The sequence below is a fragment of the Tinamus guttatus genome, unplaced genomic scaffold, assembly GCF_059628265.1.
Source record: "Tinamus guttatus ecotype Peru unplaced genomic scaffold, ASM5962826v1 Tinamus_guttatus_pri_ptg000314l, whole genome shotgun sequence".
NCBI classification, from domain to species: Eukaryota; Metazoa; Chordata; class Aves; order Tinamiformes; family Tinamidae; genus Tinamus; species Tinamus guttatus.
The window spans coordinates 11971190-11980207 of record NW_028288848.1 but is presented as its reverse complement, the minus strand read 5'-3'; the positions used below and the strand labels follow the sequence as shown (position 1 = coordinate 11980207).

General features: G+C 40.6%; 1 protein-coding gene across 1 annotated transcript; it reads right to left on the bottom strand.

Annotated features, from left to right (window-relative positions):
* Nucleotides 1-995: 995 nt before the first annotated feature.
* Nucleotides 996-8545, bottom strand: LOC148593999 (cytochrome P450 2H1-like). The gene is made up of 10 exons (XM_088528839.1): nt 8332-8545; nt 6356-6518; nt 5279-5428; nt 4479-4639; nt 4306-4316; nt 3854-4061; nt 3272-3413; nt 2820-3007; nt 1602-1743; nt 996-1177 (listed from the first exon to the last, which is right to left on the bottom strand). The coding sequence occupies exons 1-10, from the start codon at nt 8506-8508 to the stop codon at nt 996-998; spliced, it is 1524 nt and encodes a 507-aa protein (XP_088384965.1). The 5' UTR covers nt 8509-8545.
* Between the last annotated feature and the right edge of the window lie 473 nt (nt 8546-9018).

Genomic DNA, 9018 nt, shown 5'->3' with positions numbered 1-9018 from the left:
CAGATTGTACTCTTACATTGTCACTAGGAAGGAAAATTTTTTAGGTCATAGACTAGCTCAGTCTTCAAGCGAAGAATAACTTCCATATAAATGAATGAAGTAAAATAGTCATGTATGTACTAGCCTGGGAATACAATTTGGGAGTCTAGGCTATATGGAGGCAGGTTATCCACCAAAACCCTTTGTCTAGGATCTGAGAAAAACAACAGTCCAGTTTATTATTTTTTCTTCATTTTGCAAAATAAAAGTGTAATTTCATAAAACTGTAATTCTATTTTAATCATATAAAAGGAAACCCATATGCGTAGTCATCAGATAAACTCCATCCCCACCAAAGGCCAGAATATATATACAAGAGTACAGCATCTGCTGAGCCCCTGAGGTGTGAAAACAGTTTGTGTTTGCCATTACAAGAATAGGTCACAAAGAAATACATGACTACAAAAAAAGACTACAGAGCAGAGACATGTACCTTAAGCTGGTTCTGAGAAAGACTCTGTAGTACAACTGTTTGTTCCTGTTGTGCTGATAAATCTGGTGCTCTGGACAGCATAGCGGGACTCTGAGAGCCCTAATTGACATAGGATCACAGAATCATTATGGTTGGAAAAGAGCTTCAAGATCCTCGAGTCCAACCACAAGCCTTTCAACACTATGTTGTGTAGAATAATGGACTCATGATGGTTGTTAAAGACCTTCAAGATTATCGAGCCCAACCGTAAGCCATGCAAGGAATCAGACAGGAACCAAGGGTAGGTGAAGTAGGGATGGAGGAAAGCCTGTATAGTTTTGCTGTAGGGAGCTGCTTCCTCCCCGTGCAAGTACATATTTGCCTTAGAGCTGAATATGTGCAAACATATTCATAACTAAAAGGATTATCTTTCTTTTGATAAAGAATCAAGATCTAGAATCTTGATAAAGAGTCAGATTAGAAAATGATTGTCATTTGAGGAGAGCTTTCAGGAGCTTGTGGGCTTACAACTGTGTTCACTTGGTTAACGGGGAAGAAAAGAGACCTCATAAGGTTTGCACACATTTAAAATACTGTGGACTACTGGAGAAATGTCAATGTCCTTGCGATCTTTAACAGGCTTCAAAGTAAAATTTTGCAGGATGGATGCAAGAAATAAGAATATCTCCATGCGTGCCAGACCTTCTCCTGCACAGACACGTTTTCCTGCAAGGAAAAATAAACAAAAGTGAGATGATAGTGGAATGTTTTTCCAGCAACTTATTTTGATCATTGCTTCATAAACGTTCAGACATCTCAGAATAAACAAGCAGCACTACAGAATTTTGGAGAAGTGAATGAATTAAACTCGGGGGCTCAGTGTCTAGAACAACTTGGAAGTGTTTGGAGGGCAAAAACACTTTGAAGGTTTCATCTTCTCATGTCCTGCTGCTGACTGATACTAGCAGATTTTGCAATGGTAAAAGGTGAAATCAACTAGAACTCTAGTGCAGGGTTTAGAGCTGCCCAAAAGAGACTGTAACAAGTGATCACTATCATCACTGTGGAGATCCTGGTGGCAGAGCCACTGAAATTGTCAAGAAACTCTAGGAGAGGAGGACTTAGGTTCTGAAATAGGTAGATTACTTACCTGTAGAAAATGGCAAGAAGTAGTCACTCTTTTTAAAGGTGCCATTTGCATTTAAGAAGTGTCCAGGGTCAAAATTTTCTGGATTTGGAAATTCCTTGCTGTCATATAGGACAGACTTCAGCACAGGAAATACCAGAGTGCCCTGAATTGGCAAAGAGGGAGAAGAGAGTTTAAAACAGAGATACTCTAAAGCAAAGTGGCATTGTGAAGTTCCCTATATGGACCCATTATGTACAGCCTTCAGTAAGAAGTAACAAGATTAAAATTGCATGAGACAAACTAATACCACTTCAGAGGAGCCACATCAAAGGCCTAGACCATTGCCAGTCTTGGTGCACATTCATGCCTCCAAAGGACTCTTTGTTTGAGGTACGTGCCTCCCTCCAAAGCTGAGACTTTAATTCTCAACTTCCCAGGTTTGAAATTAAATAGGAACAGAATCCAGCTCCAAAGTTTGTGTGGGGACAATATCGAGCCAGCCTGAAGTCCAGAACAGGAAGCTCCAGCTTCTATTTGCCTCTTTCTCTGTTCTCTTGGCTTGTGCAAGCTCTATGGTCATCTCAGGGGGCAGCTGAAAGTGAACAATGCAAAACATAGCAGAGCTCTGGGCTACTGAGGTCAGGGTACCTAAGACTGCACATGGACATGTGATTTAGCGAGTTAGGAAACTGCCCAAATAAATCTCTACTTAGCACATAGATTAAATAGGAATGAGGTGGTTAGAAATGCTCTTTCCCTAAGCAAAAGAGCACAGCTTGAAAAGCGTTATTACTGATCATGGATTCGTGCTTCTTTACTCCTCTTGCCCATAGAAAACTAGCAGAACTTTCTAATCTAACTAATCAAAGCTTAAGTGAGGAAAAATGTGTGCCACCAGTCTATGTAGAAACTAAGCATGGCAAAAGCTCTTTGCAATGCATTTCAATGTTAAGAGTGCTGAGAATATATAGTTTTTTTTTCCAAAGATATGACAAAAGCTTGTTTGCTTGCATCTGTGTGAAATACAGAAAACTTCCTTCTCACATAGAGGATGGAAAGGCTTTGTTCAAACAGAAGGAGCTGGAGCAGGTAACATCTAGATGCCCCTTTCAGACAAAATTATTTTATGCTTATATTATTTCAATGTTGAAAAGAAAATAGGATACAATGAACAGAAAGCAGAGCTTTGCCCTCTTGGGGCATAGGATCATGACTTTTCCCAGAAGCGCTAGAACTGACCTTGGGGATAAAATAGCCTCTGAATTTGGTGTCCTTGGTCACAGCATGTGCGGCATTAAGTGGAACTAAATTGATGAATCTCTGGATTTCATGGACCACAGCCTCTGTGTATGGCATCTTGCTCCGATCTGCCATGCAGGGACTTCGGTCTCGGCCAATCACCTGGTCAATCTCCTTGTGGATTTTCTCTGTTAGAAAATAAATCAGTGTTGAATGGACAAGCCTCCTGTGTGTTTGGCTGGACCTATCCTGTGTGTACAGCAAAACTTGCTTTGTGCACACCAGCAATAATCGTTTACTGTGAACACAACCAAGATTGATACACCTTCCATTTTGTAAAGACATGTTTCCTTAATCAGGGGAACATTGCCTCTTGTAGTAATGACATGAGTTGTTCAAATTGATACAATGACATAAAAAAGCTTTCAGTTATTTATTCCCTTTTGTATTACCTTCTATCTCTGGGTATTTCGAGAGAATCAGAAGTCCATATCTCAGTGTGTTGCTGGTTGTCCCTGTTCCAGCAAGGAACAAATCAAATGTAGTACTGGTCAAGCTCTCGACATTAAAATATGAATGACCATTTCCTTTCTCCTGGAAAAAGATTTGGCAAATTGAGAAACTCGTTTACCTAAGTTATCTAAGGCAAAGTGTTTATGAAGGAAAGTCCTGTCCCCATTATACATGTTCTTAGATACATCTAATGTCCATTCCGAAATGCAACATTCACTCTCCAGAACACCAGCAACTACAGTATTTTTACTGACTAACATCATGACTTTTTTAAAAATTTTGAAGGAACACTTGCTTACATCAACCTCCTTGATCTTCAGCTTTCCTAATGAGTGCTGCATGTCATTGTTCTACGTTTCTCTCTTTCTAAAATTCTTAGTAAGAAAATGGAGAGGACAGACTGAAATTGATGTGCCATGAAAAACAAACGTGCAATAGTAGAGTGCCCTGTGAGAACTCTAAGATCCTGGGATTCCAAACAATGTTTTTATTGTAATCTAAAAAGACATCTGTTACACTACCTGTTCCATTTTGATAAGAAAAGCGTCAATAAAATCTCGAGGACAGCTGGGATCCAGAGTTTCCTGGTGGGCTCTTACAATTTCAGAAATAAAATCACTAATTTCTTCGAGGTTTTTCTCCATTTTCTGATGAGGCCCAGGTAAGCGTTCCAGGACACTTGGGAGGAAATTGTATAACTGTAAAAATAAAGTGATGGAAAAGCACATCCTAGTTAATTTGAATGTGGCAAAGTTTTCTCTTAGCAGTGATTATGAAAAGAGATCAGGTAAACCATTTTAGAACGGTAGATCTTTAATATTGTAGGTCTTCAATTTTGAACTGGAATATGGTAGGTCTTTAATATTCAACTAGAATTTATTGCCCTTTACAAACTTAATGGCGTCACTGTATGCAAGGAAACATTTTACTACAGTTTGATTACTTTTACAATGATATCCTCCCTTGGACATACAATGGCAGGTCCTAAAGGGAAAAAAAAAAGACTTAGAAATTGTTTGCTTAACTGCTTTTTTGGCCTTCAGGAATCTTCTCCTACTTTAGGACAAACAATTCAAATGAAAACCTAATAACATAAATATTCACTAATAAGATAAATTTATTAACAAAAGGAAACTTTGCACGTACCATTGTATACATAGACCCCTGCATCTTGTTATTTTCCTCTAGCAAGTCAATTAAAGTCAGAAATTTTTTGTCCTCATAATCAAACCGATCCCCAAAGACGATGGAGCAGATGATGTTGGCAACAGCATGGATTAGGTAGTTGGTAGGATCGAAGGGCCGCTCTGTAACAAAATCAGCATCTTGCATTAGTTGTTTTGGTCCACCATTCCCTCTCCTGACACTACTGGGGAGCTTTGCATCTATTGTATGATGTACATCTCTCTCATTTACAGCATGCTTATTAGAGATGTCCCTGAGTATCCCACCAAATCCCGTGGTCATGGAAGTGGTGTTCCAGCATCCTTTTAGATTTGTCTGTTTTTTTCTTTACAGAATAAGCATATGTGAAGGCTGGTTGCAGAAAGGAAAGCTGTGGTTCTTGCCAGGACTGTGACACTCTCAGAGGAGATCCTTAGAAGAAATAGTTTTGACTGATAAGCTATCAGAAAAGGCTTTCATGGGATGAATCCAAAGGGGTTACCCTATGCCCTAGATAACAGCCTGTAGTAGTCCGCATCCCCATCATTGCGTCCCTAAGAGTTGGGAAGTATTGTCTAGTATTCAGAAGACTAGACCCAAAACCAAATAGCTGGAAATTAGTTATCTTGTCACCAGCTTCTTCAAGACCCCTCGGACTAGGGAGCAAATTCAGCAGCCGTGTGCCCACTTCTTGTGTCATGCATTTGGTGAAGCAGCTCCACACTCTTCACGCTCTTTGCCGCTGCTAAGCTGTCCTAGGAGCCACAAAGTTCACATCCTACCGCGTGTGTTCTTCAGCCTCTCCACCAGAAAATGAGCTTCCTCCTGGATCCGCTGCTCAATGCTTTTCTTCCCCATCCCAAAATCACGCAGGGTGGTGAGGGCAAATCGTCGGAGTTGTTTCCAGACCTCCCCATTGCTGGTCAGAATGCCTAACAGAGGAAGGAAAAGCAGAGATGCTGTGAGAAGACAGAGTTTTTTCCTCTGTTAAGAGTTACACAGTGAATACCTGACATGCAAAAACACCTATTTGTGGACTTTTACTGCAATTGCTATATGCCCCAAAATCTAATTCTCTGCACTTCTGAAGATGGCAGATATGTTCATTTGGATTGCCACAAGCTGAGTAAAACACCAGGACAAAGGGAAGGAGGAGCATGAAGTAGTGTGTGAAAAGGGGACTGGGGATGATGTTCCTTATTATTGGATGCCACCAGGCTTTCTCTAAGAGTGCTGCTGAAATAATCATTACAGGAAAGGGCTGCTTGTTTATTGTAGAAGGTGACTGCATCTACTGACTGTAAGGTTGCTTGAAAATCTTGACAATTCTGTTTTCCCTTGTTTTCTAGCCTTCTGTCTCCTTCATACACTGGAATAGCTGTTTACTTGGATAAACTGTGAAGTGCTATGCTGAATGAACCCATGGCATAGCTTTTACTGGCCTTGAATTAGGCCTGGGTTTAACTTCTCTTTGTTGTGCTTTGGAATTTGACTTTTGCTCTTTCCTTAGCAGTCTTGTATTGCTAACATTTTTAGAGATGGGAAAAGTTTACCAGAATACTTCATGAACAATATTTTTGTCTAGAAATTGAAGACTGCTGAATAAACAAGGACTCAGTGAAGCCAGCATACGACCTTAAACAGCTTATCTGTGTTTGTACATGTGTATGTGTCATTCCAATTAACTCAAGGATCCAAGTAGAGAATTTGGCTCTTTGTCTTTCATTTTGCCTCTTTTCTTTTTTATTACCTAACAATAATAAACAAAATCCCCACACTGCCTCTTTCACTTCCTTCTCAGCCCTTTCCTGGAGCATTGAAATCATCAGCTCTGCACACTAAGATTACCAGGAACGTACCTGTGCCGTTGAAGAATTTCTCAAGTACTGGTACAATGCCTCTTGCACTGAAATCATCTGCCTGATCAATCAGAGCTTCTTTCACAGCATCATAACCATAAAGGACCACAACCTCTCTTGGGCCTAAATGTATTTTGAAGACAGGACCATACTTTTGGCTGAGCTGTAGGAAAGAACACAAAGAAAATCACGCTAGAACGGTGTCTTCACAGCACCTTCGGGACAGTCTGGACTCCTTGCTACAGGTGGATAACAACAGTTTACACAGGCTCAAAAAGCAGTTAGTTAGACATGATCACAGAGGTCCATGGAGGGTTTTCAAACAGAAATGCACCACGTTTATTTTGAAAAGTTTCTGGGCCGCAAATCTCTGGGCACTGGAAGAGTATACCAGGGAATAATCTCTGACTCCTTGTGCTGGTTATGGATGCTATCCTGGGCATCTGCGTTGGGCTTGCAGTTGAGAAAAGAATATGGACTTTTGGTGTGACCTGAAACACGTTTTGTCATGTTAAGCCTTTGAGAGCAAGCTAAAGTCCTATTTTTTATCATAGAAAAACTGAGTAACCTAGTGCTCTAAAATAAAGCAGGATGCTTAAGGAGTGCTTGTGATTATCAACATTCACAAGCACTGAGGCAGAAAGGAGCTCTTATATGTGTGTTTGATGGTGTCCACAGTGATTTGCGCCACCTTTTTGGCCCAAAGAAGTGAATGCTCTGAAGCAGTTTTGTAAGTCCTAACACTTAGCAGTTTTGTAAGTCCTAACACTTCTTCTTCTTTTTTTTTTCCCTCTGGATGTATATGTGGATGCCACCCCACCATGACAGACAAAATTTTCTCTTATGCTCCAGTCCATTAAATTGCCTATCGATGTCCAAACTGGAGGCATGTAGTCATTGAACTGCAAAAACTGGGATTATGCTTTTCTCAGATGAATCTCAGTCACTGTTAAGGGTGCATGAGAAAAGAACTGGAATACATTTAGGCTCAGGCATATTTAATCTACAAGAGTTTCCTTTTAACAGTGCCTAACATGCAAAATTCTGAACTCGCCACAGACTCTATTTTTGGAGGAACGATGCTTCTGGTATAGAGTTGCTGTGTGGAGACAGATAAATGGAGACTGAACTATAGGGGCTGAAGTAGGTTGCTGCCAGTGGTTCTGAAAAGCCTTCTACTACATGACCTATTGGCAGGTGCAGCTGTGTTACCACTTGGCCTTCCCCCTCTCTAAGAATTCATACTTGACAAAATGCTACAGTGCCACCATGTTCCACATACTGGTAAAACTTGCAGAGTTGCTGAGCCTGTAGCTCGAGCCCAGAGCTTCTCAGCTGGTCTGAATTCCTGGGAATACTGGGATTTGTCCCCATGGAGAGGACCTCAGTTCAAAGTGTCTGGAAGCCCAGAGACCTTTCTCATCCATTCATTATCCTCCCCATGTACTCATGTTGCAGCTGCTTCCACAGAACTCCCAACACACAGGTTTGTGTTTGACAAATGTGTGCCATTAGCTGGGAGAAGAAACGGGTAGCACACTTCACCTCCAGAATTTTCTGCTTCACACTCTACTTCTCCTCTTAGGAGATCCCGTCTATCTACGTCTATCTGCTAGGAAGGAGAGGCATCAAAATGGAGTGGAGGTCATTCCCAAAGCAGGGCTAGGCAATGTTGCCAGAGTCATGTGGAGCTGGGCACATGAAGAGTACCATGAACTGCATCAGTACCTTGGCTGCAAAGCTATTTCAGTACTGTCATGAGATCAGCAGAGCACTCATCGTTATCATTATTATAATAGATAGCATACAGATTTCAGATGCACACATTTTTGAGAAAGTTTCTTTTTTAGTGCTGCTGACATTCAGTTAATGCAGCTTTGACATTGTCTGTTGCATTGAGCTGAAAGCCCATCTGCACTGGACTTCATTTTAAATGCAATAGAGGCAACATAGGAAGAAAAGAGACAATCCCTTACCTTCTGCAGGCTTTGAGGCATGTTTCGTGGATTCAAGTGGAACACGCTTCCAATTAAGGGGAGTGCTAAAGGACCAGGAGGCTGCTTCCCTGGTTTAGATTTACCTTTCCATGCTGAAAAGAGAAGGCATGAGAAACAAGTCATTAAGAAAATAGTGGTCATTCCTAGGGGCTCCATGGTGGGCCAAATAAAAGATGTCAAGTTTCAGAAGAAACTGAAACTGGACCTGCAAAGCCAGTTATATATATATGTTCTAGCACTGAAACACATGGGAAAATCAGCCAATGACACCTCTCTGTTTCTGATGAGATAGGAGGTTACTTATTAACCTGCACAAGATAAAAAAATGAACCTACTGGAAATGAAGTAACTGTTGACATGGACGATTTGTGTGTTTGTGTGTGTTCCTAGCTTGTGTTCCTTTGTGTAACATGGAACATAAGAAATCAGCTTCTAATGCTATCGAAAGAACTTGAAATACATTTTTCTTGATCTGTAGTAATCCTTGTGACAAGTGTAAATAGAGTAATGCTGTCCTGGTGTGTTCCTTTACAGAATAAAGGTAGTGAAAGGTAGAGAGCCAAGATGCATTATGGACCAGAAAATAAAAAATAGAAAATACTAAAAATACTAAATACTAAATACTAAAAATAGAAAAAATACTGCAGTGTATATACCTATATAGTC